Source organism: Protomyctophum bolini (genome assembly GCF_963924005.1).
Source record: "Protomyctophum bolini genome assembly, chromosome: 2".
Taxonomy (NCBI): domain Eukaryota; kingdom Metazoa; phylum Chordata; class Actinopteri; order Myctophiformes; family Myctophidae; genus Protomyctophum; species Protomyctophum bolini.
In genome coordinates, this window is record NC_137863.1 from 51,820,138 (window position 1) to 51,841,955 (window position 21,818).

Genomic DNA, 21,818 nt, shown 5'->3' on the forward strand with positions numbered 1-21,818 from the left:
GACACGTATAATATATATAGGAAGGGGAAAAAACAGACCACATCCACAAGATGTAGCAGTAAAGGGAACGCACCGTGAAAAGCTATTAAAAGCATTGATTTTATCACATGACCCACATTTTCAAAACAGTTTTCCCTGAGAATGCTGCATCTGCAGACTCGTGCGTGATAGACTAACCCTCGTTCAGAATCTGTCCTATCTTACACCAGGCGCAAAATGGCACACGGCACAAATGTCACTACAGTTTACAGTAGTGACAAGTACTTATAATTTTAACGCCCCCATTCTCAGTAAATTGCCCACAATTTAAAGCGTGCAATGTTAAGTTCACCTCTCACAACGCAATCTGCTTATAATCAAAACTCATCCAAATGTTCAGGGCGTAACATTCAACACATTACTCACGTTAAACATTGCAGATGCAATTGCTGTGAGACTCGTATCTGAAATGTATCTGCTGGTTGGTGTGTGTCTTTCAGCACCATGGAGGAGGAGAGATAGAGAGGCAGGGTGTTTATTTAAATAAGTACACTTTATTGTTGATAGAGATCTGTTCAAGGACCTCTCATCTTTAATGAATTTTGTGAACATATGCCCTTCTTGTTTTCTTTATCTGCCTGCCTCTGAGCAATAGAGCATACAGCAGTACAAGGGCCATCCACACCAAGAACATAACTATGAATATTGGACAAGTCATCAATATCCATGTTGAGGCTCCGACACAGCCAGTGGTTACAGAATGTTAGTTCACATCATCATCATTATAATTAGCGTCATAATTATTTATTCTTGATGTGAATGAATTACCATGCAGTATAGCTGAGCATGTACATTAACGTTTAAATGTCAAGATATCAGAGATGTTTCTTGGACATAAATTTCAGACACACTACAATAATTAATATTAGTGAACGCATCTGAACTGAAATCCTTTAATATTCCCAGCATAGCCGTGGTCCACCTCCTGTTTCCACTTTGTTTTTGATGAGCAGAGAGCTTGTGTTTTGTCTCACAGTCACTGCTACCTCCTTGCACGTCAGATTCACCTCCTGTTTGGTGAATACCTGCTGCTCCCATAGATGGCTTTCACCATGTGCATGAGCAGCAGCACCCATTTCCTTAGCAGAAAACTGGCCGCGTCTCCTCCAACCTGCTTAAATAGCATTGTGCAGGTGCACCTGGCTAAAGGGAATAGGAGACACTCCCATGATTCATTTAGAAACTAAACATGACCCCTTTGCACCCAGATTATATGCCATTAAACTAGCATAACTGGAGTTGGACACGGCCATTTGCACTTGCTCCATGTGATTTAGACCGTGTAGTTCACCAGGCAGTTTAACTAGGGCCATGTCTTTAGACTTTGTAGTTCACCAGGCAGTTTAACTAGGGCCATGTCTTTAGACCTTGTAGTTCACCAGGCAGTTTAACTAGGGCCATGTCTTTAGACCTTGTAGTTCACCAGGCAGTTTAACTAGGGCCATGTCTTTAGACCTTGTAGTTCACCAGGCAGTTTAACTACGGCCATGTCTTTATAAGATGATTTAAAGGAGACGGCATCATGCATGGATGGAATTTAGACAATACCAAATCCAGGGTAAGTCAGGGATCAAGATGAGAAATAAGCCTTGGGAAATGTATAATTTTCTTTCTTTCTGTCTGTCTGTCTGTCTGTCTGTCTGTCTGTCTGTCTGTCTGTCTGTCTGTCTGCTTTCTCCCTACTCCCCCCCCCTCCCCCCTCCCAGCACTTTTCCCCCTTATTACTCTAAACTATTACACAGAGAACTTGTTTCTCCCATTTTGCCATTTTTTCCCCCTGTGAGAAGTATTGCATCCGGAGCTCTCTCTCTCACTCTGAGTGAAGGCACAGGATGTTACAAATTGCTGAAGTCACCATTTGGACAGCCTGTCATACAGTACTAACCATAGGTGAGACATGTGGAGCAGTGGGATCACAGGAGAGGGGAATGTGACATGGCAGGTGCATCATATCATACAATCAATACATGCTGCCAACCATCTATATTTATGTGACCAGGAACATCTACCGTTATGCACTCCACAAGGGTGTCGGACATAATTGATTCTGACACAGCCGAGATGCGTGCGTGTGTGCGTGCGTGCGTGCGAGCGATAGAATCCGATAAAAGACACAAGTTAGTGGCTGATACAGACTTAATTTGTGCTCTCTGTCAGGGTCGATGGGAGATATGCCCAAATCCTTGTATAACTCCCCTAGCGAGGACCTTTGCAAGCAGGCCATTGGCTTTCATGACATGGCAGGTTTCTCACTCTCTCACCCTCTTCAGCCTGATGTAATCCATCATTCGATGTTGTACCACTCTGAAAGTAGCTGATCTACAAGCTCAGTGTGACGTATAGATCTATGTTCGGTGCGACACCATCTTACGACTGAGTTTAAATTAAGCTGTCCCTCTCTCTGTCTGCCACATGCCCCCAGCCCCCCGCTCTCTCTCTCTCTCTCTCTCTCTCTCTCTCTCTCTCTCTCTCTCTCTGCATTTATATGTGGATGTGTGGATGTTATAGGAATGAATCATGTTGGAAGTAGTGAAGAAATAACTTTTCATGTGAAAACACCTCAGCTTTTATGTCTTTACTAAATGATCCATAATGCAGATTAAGGCGGGAGGAAGCTGGAGAGAAAGTCACCAGCGCAGCCGTTATGCCCCCTCTGTCGGAGCCAGTGTCGCCACCGCGCCAGCCGAGATGGGCACAAATCTCTTTTACGAGGCTGCCTCTTAAATAGCTGTCAGTCTAGTGTCTTCACACGCGATGCACTCCTGTGGCTCGCCTATCGGTAATTGAACCGTCTCCCCCAGAGTGCTGAAATGGTGAGGGGAAGCCATTCTAACCGCCTGTGTTGATACCATTAAACAGAACTCATGCATAAATCCAAGTTGGTAGGGGCCGATATAAAGCTATCACTGGCCTCCCTCGAAGGAAAATCTTCCTCACTTTATTTCACAGGAGATGGCCCCCAAAATTAGATTTGAATTAAAATCCATATTTGTTTATTTCCTCCTAATCCAATGCATTGGTATTCTGTGTTTGTCTTAAGGTGTGATCGATTGAAATTATACATTACCCCAACATTGGAAAGAAACCAATACCTTGGAAAGAGCGACCTTATTTCAACTCATAAACCAGTGTAGGGTTACTTGTTTAAGCAATAAGCCACGAGAGGTCTCAGGTTACCGGGTATTTTACACTGGCTGGGGGCGTAGGAGGACCCGACGCGCAGCAGAGGGTCTTCTACCCTCCCAGCCAGTGTAACATACCCGGTAAGCTGGGGCCTCGAGTGGCTTATTGCTTTTCTAAAACGGTTACAAACATATAGCAATATTAACCTAATAAAACTATTACATTCACAAAAGTAGCTACGCTTTGCGCCACCAGAGTGAGCGAGCCAGACCTTGTTTTGCTCTGCAAGTAGCCTATGTGACGGGAGAATAGCGCTTGATGTATTCACGGGGCTGCCTGGAGCCACACATTCACAGTCATATGAGCCGGGCGGTGCTTAGACACCCGCACGGCATGTGTTTGTAAAGCAATCAAGCCCTCCCCTTCCCCAGTTCAGCTACGGTTGCAGGATGATACAAAGTGATTGAAGGAGTGGGTTATCGGTGAAATTTAGACCGGTCACGTGACGGTAACCAGCCAATCAGAATGAAGTATTGGGACTACCCGTTTTAGAAACATGGTTTGTAACCCCTTCTGTGTTATCATTAGTAGCTTATTCACGCCTCAGTCAGGCCTTTTAATGACAGGAATTGATCATTATAATTTATAACTGGCAGCAAACAACCAACAATAGCAATACTATAACATGGTCTGTAATGAACACATTGTTCTCCCTGTTATTGAATCCTATTGAAATAGCTAAGCCATATCCACTTCTACATTAAGCCTGTTGGGCAGTATGCAGATGGCTGTGAGCTCAGCAGCCCTGATCTAGGCCTCAAGGGTTATATTTAACTTACTTGGCAGACTGAAGAGACAACTTTAACTGAAGCAGGTGACTAATGACAGAATTGGAGCTTCAGAGTTTTAATGTAACTTTTATGACATTGCCAGGCGAACATAATTAGCTTGGACTGTTTGAACAGGGAACAGCTTGGTTCTATAGGGAGTGAGATTGGCGACATGGCTGTCCAATTTGGGTCCCACTTCAGACACCTAATAGAGATGGACACAGGCATCATGTTGAGTCAGTACCAGCATGCATGCTGCTGCTGCCCCGTCATGAGAGACAGTGACAACGACTGTGATTCCCAAGTGGAACACTTTATTTTAGGGATGCAAGACGAATACATAAAGGCCTTGATTTTCACCTGCATATGCAATAGAGCTGATCACAACATTGCAGACATTATTGTACTTTGAGCTTTCTCAATGTAGTGACAAGAAACTAAACAATTATTCATATAAACTAGACCGGTGCCCTTCCTGACTACGCAAGTCAGGAACACTTTTGGGAAAGTTGGGAGCAATACAAGTTGGGAATGCATGCCACACCAGGTTATGCAATACCCAATGTAGTTAGAACACCCCCAGTGCAGTACCCGTTACCAGAGTACTAATAACGTTAGATAGTACAATCAATGTCTTATTTATACACATGCACCGACCTAGTTGGGAATGCATGCTATAGTTTCATGTCAGGTAGTGGTACTTAGTATTAGTAATGCATGCTAGAGTTTCATGTCAGGTAGTGGTACTTAGTATTAGTAATGCATGCTAGAGTTTCATGTCAGGTAGTGGTACTTAGTATTAGTATTAGTAATACATGCTATGCTGTAGCTTCATGTCAGGTAGTGGTACTTAGTATTAGTAATGTATGCTATACTGTAGCTTCATGCCAGGTAGTGGTATTTAGTATTAGTAATGCATGCTATACTGTAGCTTCATGTCAAGTAGTGGTACTTAGTATTAGTAATTTGATGAATTGGGGGTGCTCAGGTGGAGCAGTGGGCCCACCACGCTGCACCTAAACTTACGGGCTGGAGCGGCACCTGTCAGCACTGGCACAATGCTATCAACCCTTATTACATGGCTTGGTTGAATGCTTGATTCTGATTGGTCAATCGTCAAATTCATCAGTCTGTTATTTCTGGATAACAGACCGCTCCGCTCTATAACAGACCGATGCCTATAGTAATCAAACCCTCGGAGCACCTGCTGTGCGCCGCTGATTTACTGCTGACAGCCATTTAAACACACACACAATGTAATTTTCAGCTAAACATTGCTCTCAAAAATGTTTGAGAAAACAAATGAGTACCCGAAAGTACCCAAAAAAGGATTATATTTGATCAACTCACTGTTTTCCGACTGTGCTGCAGCTGGGCATACTTTCATCATCAAGCAAGGAAATACGAGTAATTTTGGGTCAATGTATTTATGCATGTATTAAGTAGCCGTCTAATAAGCGGGATAATGCATGGCTGAGTGGTCATTGTTTATATATAAATCACCTTCAGTCAGTGATTTATCTATAACAAATGGCCATACATTATCCATCACATAATCACCAGTAGGTTACTCATCAAGACCTTGCAATGGAGCCGGCAGGCTCTACTGGCTGTGAAACACGAAGTGAAATTACTGCTGCCGAAGCGAGAACATTGTGAAGCTGCACTATAGGCTACAACAACAACAACTTTTCTTTATGTTTACTTACATATGGCCGGTTAAGACTGAGTTTATGGTTAGGTTAGTTTTAGGGTTAGTAATAGTCGGACAACACGACCAACACCACGTCAGACAATGGCTGACAAAAACAACAACGTCTCCGCTCCAGTAGAGCCTACTGGCTTCATTATATGGTAGTGATAAGTAACGTACTTGTTGATAACACTTGAATCCGCTAACTGGCACAGTGGCAGGAAATTGTGAATTTGACTAAGACAGTGGCGTCCCAGTGGGGTTTCCTCACTGGTAGGTGAGCCAGTATTGTACAACAGCAGTGGCAACACAAATGTGTGGGGAGGATTCATTAGCATAACGAGCACAAAAAAATAAATGGCTACTCTCAATTTTCAAAGAATGAAAGAAAAAAGTAATTTGAGGAAGAAAGTGTGTTCAAGAAGAGGCACAAGAAGAGGAAAACATGTTTGTTTATATGCTGCTTTACACCATTACGGCAAAGTTGCTTCCGCGCGTACTGTGTCATCTCAGAACAATTTACCATGCTCTTTATCTTGATTTACTTGTAGAGAGAGAAAAATATGTATTTATAATGAATAATGAGAAATGTTCTTCATTAGACACCTTTTTTTCCCTTAGTTTTTCTTATTTTTTGCAGTACAGTTTGCGTTACATTTTGTCAAGTCAGTAACTTCAATCCCTATACTTGCTAAAACGTTTGGGAACCACTCCTGTAGAGATCGGTCACCAGTAGGATCTGAGAGCTGCCAACTCGTAACGACTTCTCCTAATGAAACAGAAGCCAACCAGAGCGAGTAATGACCCAGGCAGCAAACTCCCTGCTTCCCTTCCATTTTAATATAAACACAATAAAGTAGCATTTGCATTTATATAGTTCCTCCAAGCTGCCAGCTAGGACCCAGAAACAGCTGAGTGTCGAGCTGATTGTTATACCTGGGGAGAATTAAGATAAGAGAATAATCCCAAGGATGGAAATGGCTTTGCTGGACGCACAGAGACAACCAGGTAGACATAATTAGCAAAGGCAGGGGTTCTGTCTGTCGCCAGTAATGTAACTGCCTTGTGCCTATATGGCTTTCTGTTTTCAATATGAGAAAGGACTGTATCCCATTGATCTAAGGATCAGGCAGACATGGGCCAATTGCATATGCTGGAGAGATAATAATGAGTGAATTATGTTACTGTACTGTTTGAGCATGCATTAAGAACCACACACATGCATACTGAGGTATAGGTACAGTACAGCAGGAAATGAAATGCACAGCTACTGTTGGATTTAAAGATGGAGTGCCACAATTTTTCCAGTTTTTCATGTGTCTATGAGGTGACAGTACTTCATTAGACACCCTGGAGTCGTTTTTATGTGCAATGGTGTATTAACTTTGTATTTAGGGTTTATTCCTGGAGGCTGAACCCTTGACAGTCAAACAGGCCAATGAAATAAATGGTAATATAGTGACATCACACTATCAGCCCCTCCCCTTTATCATACAACTACAGCTGTGGGTGTGGCTTCAGTTCAGGTGGATCACCACCCATCACCACCCACCTGGCAAACCAGGCATTCCTAATGAACCGGTCGGCGTGCCCACATGAAATCATCATTTTAACAAATACTGTACACTTTTTTTAAAACATTATACCTCCTTATACCAATAAGACCTGATGATCATCTTTAACTACACAATGTTGCTCGTACTGTAATATTTGCGACTTAACGACTGCTGTGGCTGAGTATCATAGCCTCACATGTGTACACATACTCTCTATGCCCTAGACTCTATAGGGCATGAGCATATGTTGCCATAGTTGGTACTAGCCGTGTTTGCATGCAGGCCTTCCAGCTTCCAGCAAAAAGAGAGGGAATGCAATCATGGGGCTGCTGCTGTTGGCGACAGCAGCAGGATAGTGATCTGGGCTGCCTGTGGTAATGGCCCCGTGGCTTTAATGATAATCCACTGTTCTGTTTTACCCCCCCCCCCTTCCCCTTGGGAGCGCCAATGGATGACAGGAAACAAACAGCGCTCTGACACCTCCCGCTAATTAGCATCATTAGCATACAGCCATTATGTGGCTGGACAGTAGCATGACAGGGCTCTGAGAGAGGCTACAGCTGTGCCCTTTGGTGGACAACACCAGCTGTCAGTAATTACCTATGGACTTTGCCAGGGGAATGGAGACAGACTCCTCGTCCTTGAAGAGTCATGGCTGCCTATGCCAGGATTCTCTGTGCCTTTTCTTTTCTCGTTTTTTTGTTTGTCCTTCCGCCCTTTTAATATAAGGTGTTTTTATTTATAGGGAGGGAAACAGCTCAGCCACTAAAAGGCTATAGTCAGTGGTTGGTTCTTTCCCCAAAGCAGTTAGAGGAAGCTGTTGCCCATTAAGCTTTACGGGCTTTATCTGAGCTTTAACTAAAGCGTGTGACTAAATGTAAAGATGTGCTTGTTTGTTGGCTGCCAGAGGCTTGCACACAGCTAACGAATAATATAGAACAGCAAGTGGTTAATAAATGACTTTAAAGAATATTGCTACTGTGCAAATCCAGATTTTAAAGGTTATTGTGGAAATTAAGCGTCAGCAATCGGCGATAATTGCTTGTTGTTGTGGATTTCATGCACCTTTATATTATATCAGACTTTGAAGATAGAGATGTTATATAACTTGAGGTTTCCTTTCATCTTCCGAGCACAGCTTGTGTGCCTGGGAGAGGCCGAGCAACCGTCTGCGCTGGTATTGTGGCAAGAGGTAATTTGAAATATTAAAAAAAAATGATGTACATAGAGATTAATCGTTTACCTGGCAGTTCCTCAATGCATTAACCTCCTACTCTCTCTCTCTCTCTCTCTCTCTCTCTCTCTCTCTCTCTCTCTCTCTCTCTCTCTCTCTAGTATAATAACTCTTACAGTAGGCATGCAGACACTCAGGAACATGCAGGGAACACACAGACACCTGCTTTGCTGTTGTACATAAACTATCCTCTCTCTCGCCCTGACTCTTTAAGATGTCATTGTCTGTCTTCATCTGAGCCTGTGTGTGTGTTCTCATTCTCTCTCTCTCTCTCTCTCTCTCTCTCTCTCTCTCTCTCTCTCTGAATAGGAACATCCGTGATGAAGGTCATAGCGTCAGATGCAGATGACCCGACGTATGGCAGCAGTGCCAGGGTGGTGTACAGCGTTCTGGATGGGGAGAAGTTCTTCTCTGTGGAGAAACACACTGGTAAGCTGCTTGATTCTCCATGTACATTAACCTCTCTCTCTCTCTCTCTCTCTCTCTCTCTCTCTCTCTCTCTCTCTCTCTCTCTCTCTCTCTCTCTCTCTCTCTCTCTTCCTGTTCAGGTTCATGCTCTGGTCGGTAGCAGATGATATCTTACACGTCATGTTGTAGTCACTGGTTTGTAGTCATTAGGCCGGAAACCAAACCGGTAATAAGGACTACCCTAAATAATCCCCTGCTATCGAGGGCATCATAATTTTAGGTCAGACCCAATAAAAGCCTTGATGCCGCGTATGAATCCGACAGGTTTCTTCAAGTGCTTCTTGGAATAGTTTGTTTGGTATATTCATCTTTTATTCAAACTCGTAGCGACCAGTGAGACTAAAAACAAACGGGGGGATTTTTTTATCATCCGATCTAAACCTAAACCACCTGGAAAGCCTGATGACGAGAGGTTAGACATAGGCGGCCGGGGACGACAGTTAGGCAGGGCTAAACAAGTTGCAGAAATGATCATTACACAGTCACGGATACAGCCTCCCCATTTATTCACGGGCATACAAATTAACCAACTTGCTCGAGGTGATTTTTGCACTATATAGCCGTAAGCAATACGTCCAATTACTTGTGTAATGTTGGTTTATTTTTACTATGTGCCCAAGGCACATAGTAAAAACGTTGGGACAGTTAAATCCCCAGAGGGTTATACGTTGAATATCCCCCAAGATGCAGATAGTGTCGCTGTAGAGACGTGCGTCCCCAGTCAGCAGATATGGCTGAATTCCCTGCTGGTATTCTATTGGTGAGGCGGATGGCGGGGATAAGGCCTGAGCCGCGATCTCTCAGGCATAGCCCAGCGTTGGCGTTGCCTGCAAATGGCCCCGCGGGAGAAGCGCTAAACTTTTAATGATCCCTCTCTTTTTTGGTCCCTGCCGCTTTGATTCGGTCGGCCCCGGTGCCGGGATGATAAATGGCTCTGCCTCGGCGGGGCTAGCCGGGAGACCGGCTCCTCGTCTCACGACCTGCCGGTGCCCCTCTACCCCCCGCACGCGTGCACGCACACATACACACACACACACACACACACACACGCAAAGGCCAGCCTACACAGTAAAATCCTCTCGTCGTTGAAATAAAAAAAAAAGTTTAAGAATCGCTGTCTCTGTAAAGACATCTCTCACATGTTGGATTGTTATGACAGTATTGAGGTGACTGTCTTTGTGTCTTTCTCGGTAAAGAAAATTCTCTCAGGTATCTCAGGTTATGATGTCATTGTGTATGAAGGAAACACCACTTCACAGACCATGTGTTATTTTTCCAGAGACAGTACAATGAATTGAACAAAAGCGAAACACTGCCATTCATGGTCGGCTGTGCATTCACAGACCAAGTTCTGTTGAGGAAACATTTGATTTCATGCTCACTTTTTTTCTTTCTTATGTAGCTTTTTTCGAGCTCCTAGGATTTTGGCGTTTTTGACGCTGGCTTCCTCCTGTGCCGACGTGTGCCGTGTACGTGTTCATTTTCAGTCAGCATGGGAGACATATAATGAATATAAATCCTGTAACGGGATTTTACATTCAAATGTGTTGAATACAATCTTATTCAATGCAGGGAGTTAGGGTTGAGAGAGAGGGGGGGAAATGCATCATAAATGCATCCCCTCTGGCTTCCTGTGGATGAAAGAGGACCATGTCATTTGCCTCCCTCCTTAGCTCCGCTGCTGCATGTACTTTTGGCTACTCGCATACAAACATGGCCCGGAGCTATTTGGGAGGCAAATGTGACTAGAATCACTGAGTTGTGTATTCAACACAATGTAAACCTCTGGGAGGGAGAGGAGCACAAACCCCAGGAAATGCAACAATGGATTTTGACATGTAAAATCCCAGGAGAGGGGCAGAATAAATAGAAATAGTATTACCACGCAGTGAAATGGCTAGCTTCTGTTGTTCCACCGCTGGCAGGTGGCAGGGTGGCAGTGTGTATGACTGTGTATTATTAATGCAGTGATATTATCATGCCATGTAAAACCCTGTCGTCCGTAGTTCAGTATTTCTCAGGCTAAAGTTGACGTTTCTTTTCTTGTCTTTTTCACATACTCTTTGAATGGTCTTTAACTTTAACCATTCCACTTTTTTTTCCCAGCCCAGGATTTTGTAACCCATTTTCACCCGGTTCCAATTACCTAAACTGCAATCCTGGGCACGACTCTCCCTTTGCCAAGAGAGCCCCGAACTGAGCTCATGCTTCCTTCAATGCACGAGGGGTGAGCAGGCCGCTTTTCATTACCTGACAAGGGGAGTTTCCATGGTAGGAACATGTTATTACAACCAGTTCCTTTCCCCTCCATCAGGTGCCCCAGCTGACCAGGGGGGTGCAGTAGAGACCAGGATTACTGCATGTTTTTTGTGAAACAGAAAGGCCTTTCGCCAACCCCACCTAGGGTATGGGCGCGGAGGAGAGAACAAGTGTTTTGACAACTAAAAAAATCATGTTCTCGCCAGTGTCTCGCCAGTGTCTCTCACCAGAATGACGCAGGCACTCCTGCAAAAGTGCTGACATTTTAGCACTGCTTTGCTCTGGGGAGGAATATAATTTTAACCTTCGGGTCAAAATTTGTGTCAAACCAGAAACAGGATTGTGTTCAACCTAGACTGTAGACATCTAAATGTGTCACGGTGTGGGAGGAATGCAGGACGATCACACAGGAGCACTGGAAACTGGGCTTTATATTACTTAAACAAAACGGGAATCACAGGATTCGACAGGAATGCCTAACAAACAGGGCTAACAAACACAGGAACAAACACACGCGACGTACCATGGAACAATTAAGACTGAACACAGAATAACACAGGAGCAACACATAAATACCACACGCCTTGATGGCCATATTGTCCGCAGCTGAGTACACAGGTGTCAGTCTAACAGGGGGGGGGGGGGGGGGGGGGGAACACACAGGGGGGGGGGGAAGGGCAAACATAAGGACGGCGATGGCGTGGTACGTCCTAGGACAGGACGTGACAGCACCCCCTCCCCAAAGGCCCGCTCCCCAGGGACCGAAAGCAAACAGGTGGGGCAGAACCAGCCCGGAGTCCGGAACCCTCGTGGGGGGGGGGTGGGATAAAGGGCAGGGAACTTTTCCTGGTGGGAGTCGTCCTGCCACCGACCGGAATCGGGAGCCCACCGGACAGAGGAAGGGGAGAGCAGAGGGGAAAGGCCGTGTCCAGCATCGGGGCCAGGGAGAAGGGAGGACGAGGGGGACCGGGGGGAAGGGGGGGGGGGGGGGAATCGGGCGGCGGTGAGTCATTGATGGCTGGACGCAGACTGCTGAGCGCGGACTCCCCCCCCCACAGTCAGGACACGGAGGACGAGGCGAGGACCGCTACTACCCAAACGAGGAACCCAGCAGCCCGTCAGCCTCTCATCATCGCCGACCCGGGAGGGGGGGGGGGACTAATGAAAAGAACTAATGAAAAGAGCCGTTCCAGTAATACAAGTTGTCTCAACCAAACGAAAAGTGCACCCCTCAGGGCCAAAACAGCATGATCAAAAATGAAAACAGACCCCTCTGGGCTACAGAAGGAATACTAACAAGAAATAACACGACGACCACAGAGGTCCCAGAACCCACCCCACAGGATCCAAACGGGGCCCACTAACCCCAAAAGTACAAACAAAACAACCCCCTCGGGGCAATCTAACGAGGGAAAAAAAAAAAGGGCAGGAAAATAACATCGCATAAACTAAATACGTCTCGCCGGTCTAACCGGACAGCGGGTGATCACATTGGCCAGCAAGACCGCAGTAGAAGCAAAGACCTTCCCTGAGTCGCTGGTTCTTTTTCTCTGCCGAGGCGAGCTGACTTCTCTCGCCAGGCTGGGGTTCCTCCGGAAACCGCTGGCTGCTGTCCACCTCCTTTCTCTCTACGGAACCTATAGCGTCTCCGACTTGCTAGACCCCGGAGACCCGAAGGCGAATCTCTCGACCTCCTCTGGCTCGGTCTGGGACTCGGTACTGAGTACTGCCGCCAGCGTCTGTGTACCCACCTCCCTGGTGAGCACCCGGCGCTCCACAGGGATTCTCCGCAGCATGTTCAAGATCAATAGAAGGGCGCTGGCGACTCTGGCCTCAGACCTTGCCATTCCCTCCTAAAAAATTCGCCCCAACCCACCCTCCCGGTGGTTCTCGCGACCCTCCACTCCCGGCGCGTTCCCTGCAGGCTCCATAGAACTTCTTTTTTGGTTCAGTCTTACTGTCACGGTGTGGGGAGACTGCAGGACGATCACACAGGAGCACTGGAAACTGGGCTTTATTACTTAAACAAAACGGGAATCACAGGATTCGACAGGAATGGCTCACAGGGCTAACAAACACAGGAACAAACATACGCGACGTGCCGGTAACATGCCATTGGTCCGACCTCCCGTTTGTCCGACCTCCCATTGGTCATTACTATCCCTATATCTAACCCTAACCTAAACCTAACCGCAAGCACGGGAGCAAACCTAAACCTAACCGCAAGCACGGGAGCAGTGCATGTTCGGACTAACGGGACTTCGGATCTATGGGCAGTTCCCGACGTGCCATGGAACAATTAAGACTGAACACAGAATAACACAGGAGCAACACATACTGTAAATACCACACGCCTTGATGGCCATATTGTTCGCAGCTGAGTACACAGGTGTCAGTCTAACAGGGGGGCGGGGAAACATAAGGACGGCGGTCCAGGCGTGGTACGTCCTAGGACAGGACGTGACAAAATGTCTCAATAGAAGAGCAGGGGGACCAAATTCAACCAGCCCAATTGTATAGGTTATATTGTATTCACATACTCTACTTTTGGACAAAATACATTTCATTCACAAAAGAAGATTAGAGCTTACAATAGAGCTTCTATGTCTTAATGCCCTGATATGTAAAGTACTTTGAATTGCCTTGTTGCTGCAATGTGCTGCTATACCTGCCTTGTCTGGCCTACAGAAATTAAAGTTGACATTACTTTTTTTTAGATAAAAAATCTACAAGCTCACAATGCATATATACATTGTGATGTCTTGGGAGCTTATACATTTTTCTGTTTGTCACTCGACCAATTATACAGAGCTTACCGGTATTATGCGTGTGGGGCGCTCTTATCATTTTACAACATCAAGGAGGGAATTCTAACTTATGTTGCTATGATTAGGTGATGTAATGATGATGTAAAACAAACGGTGACAAAACAAACATTGAATTATCTTTATTGTTAATGGCGTTTTTAAAACAAACATTGAACTAAAAACTAACATTAAAGCTGTATATAGGAGGGGCTGGCGCCCCTCAGAAATATGGAGCTGAAATTCCCCCCATTCTTCTCCTGTGCCTTGGTCACCATGTCAGCAATGACATCACCAGCTGCCTGCGATTGGACAGGGCAACCTGACCTGAGTGCTGCTACTGTAGTTAGTCCACATAGTGGGTCAGTCACAGCGACCAATACACTGCAGTCATCTTTTCACAAACTCTGCAGAACTCTTTTCTCTCTTTGAAGTGTAAGACTGGTGTGGCTTAACGCAGTAGAGAGCCTGTTTTCAACTCAGCACAGAGCCTGTTGAAATGCAACTAGTGAATGTGCTCCCTGGGCAGATTAAGGGAAGCCATTGTGATTGTTTTGTCTACCCCCCCCCCCCCCCCCCCCCCCCTCTCTCTACCTCTCTACCTCTCTCTCTCTCTCTCTCTCTCTGACAGTTGCTCGAACCCTTTCTCTCCTCAGATCCACTGCTTGCACTGTAGAGGTGCATCCTGACACAGGCTTTGCTTTCACCGTAGAGCAGTTGTCATGAAGCTTCATTCTGGCAGAGGCAGGCCTTCATTCCGTTGCCTATATATTATTCATTTTAATACAGCCCAGTCCTATAATGGTATAAGCACGGTGTATTAAAAAAAAGGAAGGGAAGGGAAGGGAAGGGAAAGGAAGGGAAGGGAAGGGAAGGGAAGGGAAGGGAAGGGAAGGGAAGGAGACGGGGAAAAATACACAATCTCGTTTATCAGGAGGGCTCAGGGAGCGGTGAATTGGAATGCACTGCACTAGTGCGTCTGTAATAGAGTGCTCAGCTGACGTTGATATTCAAAATGGGCGGCGTCGGGAATATTATGAAGTTACATGAATTCTAACAACTGTTGTGACCTTTTCCTTTGTCTCTCTCGGCCTCTCTCTCTCTCTCTCTCTATCTCTCTCTCTCTCTCTCTGTCTCCCACTGCTCATCTGTCCCTTTCCATGCCACCATCATCAGGGATCATCCTGACAGCTGTGGCAGACCTGGACCGTGAGACCCAGGACCGCTACGAGCTGGTGGTCAAGGCCACGGACATGGCGGGTCAACTGGGCGGTCTCTCCGGCTCCACTACGGTGACCATCGTCATCACCGACGTTAACGACAACCCACCACGCTTTCCACAGAGTGAGCCTCTTGCGCACGCACACACACACACACACACACACACACACACACACACACACACAGAGAGAGAGTAGTGTTCATCTTGTGGGGCAGAATGATTGCATTGTCACTGTCGGGCAGAAACCTTGTATCTCAATATCTTAATATAGGCTACATTTTGGTGACTTGATGACTTACTTCATCATATAATTCAAGTCATGCAAAATTAGCGACAACACAAAAAGGACACTAATTTGAAATGGCTGAGTTCATTTTTGACACAATTTAATTAACAGCCACCGCCCCATGGAGAATCCTCCATTGTAGGTTTGAGGGAAGTTTGTACAAGGCCCTCCACCCTGGTTTACTTTCATCGGATTGATCAAAATACCTTATCCACATTGTGTCGTCTTTCCCATTTAATTTCTCCCTGTTTAGAGCTTTAACACAGCACATGTACAACCCCTTTCCATTTACTGTGTACAAATCAACACTTTGAGCCTCTTTTTCCTCTAGCAAAGGTCCTGAACAGCCCTTCAGATCAGGCCAAATCTCCAACTCAGGAAAAGGGTCCTCTCCATCCGGGGTTTCCTCCCCCTCACTGTAGATCCTCAAAAGATCAAAGTCGTCCTCAGACAGTCTCTCAGCCCATCGCCCCAAGATGTATTCCACATAGCGCACTGACCTCAGCCCCAACAGGCCAGCTATGGCGTGTGCATGCCTTAGCGGCCCTCGACCCAGCGACATCCACCAACTTCCTCAACGTCACCATCCCAGCGGCGCACAGAGTGTCAGTGAGGTTAGGTGTTGTACTGTCTTGGATGTCCAAACTAGCACCCCCAACAAGAGGTTCCTCTAGAAACCAGTGCAGTGATGAAACTGGCTCCTCTACTGTCCACTTAAAAATAGTCCAAGCCTTAAAAACAGCCCTGTAAAAAGGCGACAGTTCAGTCACATTGAAAAAATTTACATTCAGTAAAAACATTGCAGCATCCATCCCCAGTCCATCCACCCTCCTCAATATAGTGCTTGCCACGTCCTTCCAGATGAGGTACTCGTATCCAGTTGTGAGATATTTTTGTATGAACTGCACCCGGAAAGCTGCAATTCTACTTCCAATGTGAATCAGTCCCTGCCTCCCCTCTTCCTTTGGCAAGAACAGAACTGCTTGAGGTATCCCATGCATTCTGTCCCCAGAAAAATCAACCATTAAAGCCTGGAATTTTCTCATTAAGCCACTTGGTGGCTCCATGCATGCTAGACGATGCTACAAGGTATAGGCCACCAGATTGTTGATGACTAGTGTTCTCCCCCTGAATGACATTTTCGGTAGCAAACATTTCCATTTGTTCAATTTTCCTTGTCCACTACGCCCTCCCAATTTTTATTCATGGTTGCCTCGTCACCAATGTAGATGCCCAAAACCCCCCGTTTCCACTCTAAGCCTCCCGGGAGCTTTGGGAGACCACCTCCCCACCTCCCTACTGCCAAAGCTTCACTCTTTTGCCAGTTTACCCCTGCAGTAGGTTTGGTCTAGGTTTACTCTTGTACGGCTCAGAGTAAAACTCCCCTGTCGCTCGCCGGATCTCTCCAGCATCCGTAAGCTCCTGCCCCCCCGGTGACCGTAGCGTGTGCAGGAACCTGCTCTGCCCATTATTTTTCTCTAAACCAAAAAAGAAACTGGAAGGTGCATCCATCTGGTTAACGCCCTGGAACCTAGACCGCACCAATGCCCCCTGCGCTTTCATGCCCAGTAGGTCTTCAAGCATGCTTTTTTTGGACTCCCACGAACTATGCAGTTCCACTAACTCAATATCCCTTGTGACATTGAGAGTGTACTGCTGGCAAAGCTGTTTAATTTGAACTTTTCCATAGTCCCACCACTGCCTTAAAGACTCAAAACTATGTTTCTCGGTTCCTTAAAGTTCTCATCCAAAAGTAGAGTGGAGTTGAAATGCCAGTAAGCACTCTTGAAATGCCAGTAAGTGAACTCTGGTTCACTAACCTCCACCTCCTCGCCCCATGTCCATTGTCGCCCTCACCCGTTTCAGCTTCCTCCAGCCCCCTCTTTGCTCACTTCTCCTGACACCCCCGCTTCCCTCCCAGCAGCAGGGACCCCCCACGGTTTGCCCCACCGCCCCGTTTACCCACACCACTCGTCCCTGCGCTGGGGCTCAGCAGCAGTGGACCGCCGTTCTGGGCAAGAACGAACCAAGTGCCCCTCCCCCCACATCCGAAACATTTCATGCTCTCAGTAGTGGCAAAAAGAGTATATTCAAACCCATCAACCTTTAACTTAAAATTGACTTTCAAGTCTTGGGTCCTGTCATTCAGAACCATAAAAAGCATCCTCCTGTGCGACACAACGTGCCTCAGCTCAGGTGATTTGGAGCCTGACGGCAACTTTTTTACTGGTGACACAACTTTGCCAAAACAGGACAACTCCCTCACAATAAGTTCATCACTTATAAACGGGGGGATATTCGACAACATCACCTTTTTCACCGGTGTAGCGAGGGGCGTCACGGACACGGCCCTTTATGACCACACCGTTTGTTACTACGGTGTTTGCCTTCTCCACCCCATCCACAAAAATCACCACTCCACCGTTCATTCTAGCGGCGAATCTTACACTAGCCGCTCCGACCACCTTGGCCACTGCAAAACTGCAGTCTTTCACTGAACACGGGAAATTTGGCGAGACTTTAATGCCATGTTTCCTCGTCAAATTGGCAAGCACCATGACACTAACAGCAGCAGCCGTTGCTGCGGCGCACAAAAGCCACAATACCCGCTGACCGCAGCGGGGATTAAACACTAATCAATAAAAGAGAAAACCTCTTTAAAGAGCAACCCAGCAAGGCATGAAAAAGAATATAGAAAGAAACTCACTCACTCCGTAGAGACTCACTCCGCAACACCACCCTAACCACCACACTAACACCAATCAGGGAATGGTGTCAGCCGTGCTGACTGGCCCAAATACTGTCAGAGAAAATCATTGTATATTAATGCATGTGCTGGTCCAACACGCAACCCATAACTAGCTATCAAGTGATGGGAACTGATGTCTGGCCCGGTACATGGGACTCTAGAGAGGTCTGAATCAATATTCAAGAGTGTGACACTGATGTTTTGTTTTAGCCTCACAGCTCTTGTGGTAATTATACAGATTTAGTTTAGTGAATCATCTTAGATGCCAAATTCGCTGTCGACCCACTCGTCAGCGCATCCCGATAGGAATTAAGCGCAATACGTACAGGGCAAAAGAAAAGTGTACTATGACAGAACAAATCAAGATATTATACAATTATCAGAAAAGGCAGGCTGCAGTATTATAATAATTAATAATCAATTATTATTATTATTATTATTCCATATAAAAATGTATTCCATGTACATCTACGACTCATACATTGTATTTATTTCCGCCTCTCGTTCACTGTCTAAAACATTACTCTCAAGGCTAATTACTATTAGACCTTACACAACTGTATTTTCATTCAATATATATAATTAGCCTTAGGCCTACCTCCACATTTTTATATAAAAAAAGTATTTCTGCCTCTACCATACAGAGACAGAACACACATGCACGCGCGGGCGCACGCACGCACACACTCAGTTAAATATATCATTCTGCACTATAATGCCAATGAATATGTTTAATTACATGATGCACACACAAAAGAGAAGATGCACTCAATGTACAGTATGGCAGCTGTGTTTATTGTCTTTCAGTGACACAGCAAGGCTCTTCTCAATCGCAGACACATTAGCATCACTTGGTATAGTCCACACTGAATAACCTCTGGCTTATTAATAAAACAGTATTATTATTCCCTTTCTAAGGATGGTAACGTGGTCCATTGGTTGTATGTCGGCCCGTCCATACCTCTCTCTCACTTTTCACACAGGCATTGACCATAATATTACGGTTAACACATTTTATAATTTATTATTGAATAAAGAATTGGAAAATGCGACCGCCCCCTAGCATTACCTCTATCACAGGTCACTGTGTTACGGAGTGTTTAAAAATGTGGAAGCCATTTCATCTTTTTTGTAGCAGACCTGTGTCAGAAGTTACGAATGTCGTCTTTATGTTGCTGGCCGCTTTCATTAGAATAGTAGCCTGTCACTTTTTTAGCTGCTTGTGTGAATACGACTAGCTTCAGTAATTCTCTCTGCTGTATGGCCACATATTCAGTTTGGAAAGCAGATTCATGCACACCTCGCAAACTGTGCAAAAGAATGTGCTTGAATATATAATCCAGTTATGTTCACAGTGTTGTGAATGAACCCTGGCAGACATACTGAAAGTCTTAATACTGACATAGACTGACAGTTTAGCATATGCACGATTAACACTCAAACCTGCCAGAGATATAGTAGTGCATAACCCCTGACAGGAACTCAATGGGAGCTGTCAGTACAGCTAACAGCAATGGCATAATGTTATACAGTATGTTCAACATGAATTGAATTGAACTGGATGGTGGATGCTGTGAACGGTTTGACCACAGACCTCGCTTAACTCACCCTGATCCCGTTGATCTCGTTCCTTTATTTATTGCATTCTCTCACCCTTTCTCCCCTCTTGTTTCTTCAATTCATCTCTTTGACTCGAGATATTTATTATTTTCTGTGCCTGCTTATTTCTTTGTCTGTTCTGTCTCATCTTCTCCACATGCACTCTACCTCTAACCTCACCCTCTTCCGGTCATCCACCTTTCCTCTTCTTCCTCGTAACACCTTCCATCACTTATGTATTGTCCTTTCCTCCTGTGACACTTACCCGGGTCACCAACCAGAGATGTACCAGTTCGCGGTCTCGGAGGGTGCGCCCGTGGGGACCTCGGTGGGCCGCGTCATCGCCACCGACGCCGACATGGGAGAGAACACGGACATGAGCTACCTGATCAAAGACCAAGAGGGAGGGGAGCTCTTCAAGGTCTCCACAGACCCACATACGCAGGAGGCGGTGATCTCCGTCAAAAAGGTAAGGGTTCTGTTAGCTGTTGGTCAGCAGTGCTCCATTCCTAAAGCTGTAGGGAAGTACATTTCATTACATCCAAAAGTGGACCTTTTAGTCTGCTGTCATCACTAAGCAAAGCATTAGAGCTGATAGCAATTAAATGGAGCATAGCAACCTTTCTTAACATGCTTAGAATAAACCTTCAAGCTACTACATTAGATAACATGACAGACGCTTGAGCTAGCAGCTCTGCTTCTTTTTATCAGTGGTAGTCTATCTATCTGATATGCAGACATACACTGCATGCCAACTGGAAGGTTCCATAAGCCTTCTACACAATTAGCACAGATATGTAATTGCCGCCATAATATTATTGATACTTTTGACAACTGTATATGCGTGAAAATGGCATGCGAGAAATGTGTCTCACTGGAAAGGGCTAATGCCTGAGGCTGGACTCACAGATGCGTTCAGCCAGCGCTTCTGGAACACAAGCAGAGACTTGGGTGGTAGTGTTTTGGCAGTGATTACAATTTACAATTTAGGCATTTAGCAGATGCTCTTAATCCAGAGCGATTTACAGTAAGCAAGAACAACACATGATACATAAAATATATAAACAATAGTCATCAAGCAATAAGCAAACTAAGAACCTAACATCCGTACAGTCTGTACACATCTGTACAATGGCCATGAGTAGACTATACACTAGACTAGAGTGCTATGTCTATGCTATCTAAATTACATAGCCTAAGCCTAATTGTGGCTGGTTGAAAACCAGGGTACCAACGATGTCACCGCAATGTCAAAGGCAGGGCAGGGCGTAATGTCAGTAGGCATAAAGGTATGTATTACCATATTATCGCACCGTAAACAGCCATGGTATTTAATTATTTATTTTATATATTATTTGTCTTTAATATGTGCATATGCTGCACAACTCCGTCACGTCGCAATGTGTAGGTCCATTTTTTGGCGCATGGCAGTGACGACATGCCAAAGCACAACTCGAATTTAACTTATTGTAGAAGTTTTTTGGTCGTCAATACAGCCCAAAAAATCATCGGCTGCCCCCTCTCGACGACCTATACAACACCCGCTGCCTCAGGAAGGCACAGACCATCCTCAAAGACACTTCCCACCCTGGTCACACGCACTTTGACTTAATGCCTTCTGGCAGGCGCTACAGACTATTGAGAACCCGCACAAATAGACTGAAGAACAGCCTGTACCCCAGAGCCATAGCTGCATTAAATGTAGCCAGGAAAAATTGACTATGTGCAATATGGGGATGTGCAATAATGTATTTTTAGTATAGGATGTGTCGTGCTCACCTTGTGTTTTTATTCTTGCCATGTCTTTTTTGTTTTTTGTTGTTGTAGATCTTTGTTGTTTATGCACTTTTAAGGATTGCTTGTTTGAAATTTCGTTGTACCTGTACAATGACAAATAAAGTTCTATTCTATTCTATTCTATTAATTGCTCAATTCTGCCACCACCAGCTACGCATC

At 45.4% G+C, this 21,818-nt stretch overlaps 1 protein-coding gene across 1 annotated transcript in view; it reads left to right on the top strand.

Moving 5' to 3' along the window:
- The window catches only part of LOC308327381 (cadherin-22-like), a gene marked incomplete at its 5' end in the record, with an annotated part of 121,070 nt that overhangs the window by 25,317 nt on the left and 73,935 nt on the right, over positions 1-21,818 (top strand). The window contains 3 exons of the mRNA XM_080780768.1: positions 8,785-8,904; positions 15,183-15,350; positions 20,144-20,331. Coding sequence (XP_080636894.1) covers positions 8,785-8,904; positions 15,183-15,350; positions 20,144-20,331 — 476 coding nt within the window. The remainder of the gene's footprint in view (positions 1-8,784; positions 8,905-15,182; positions 15,351-20,143; positions 20,332-21,818) is intronic.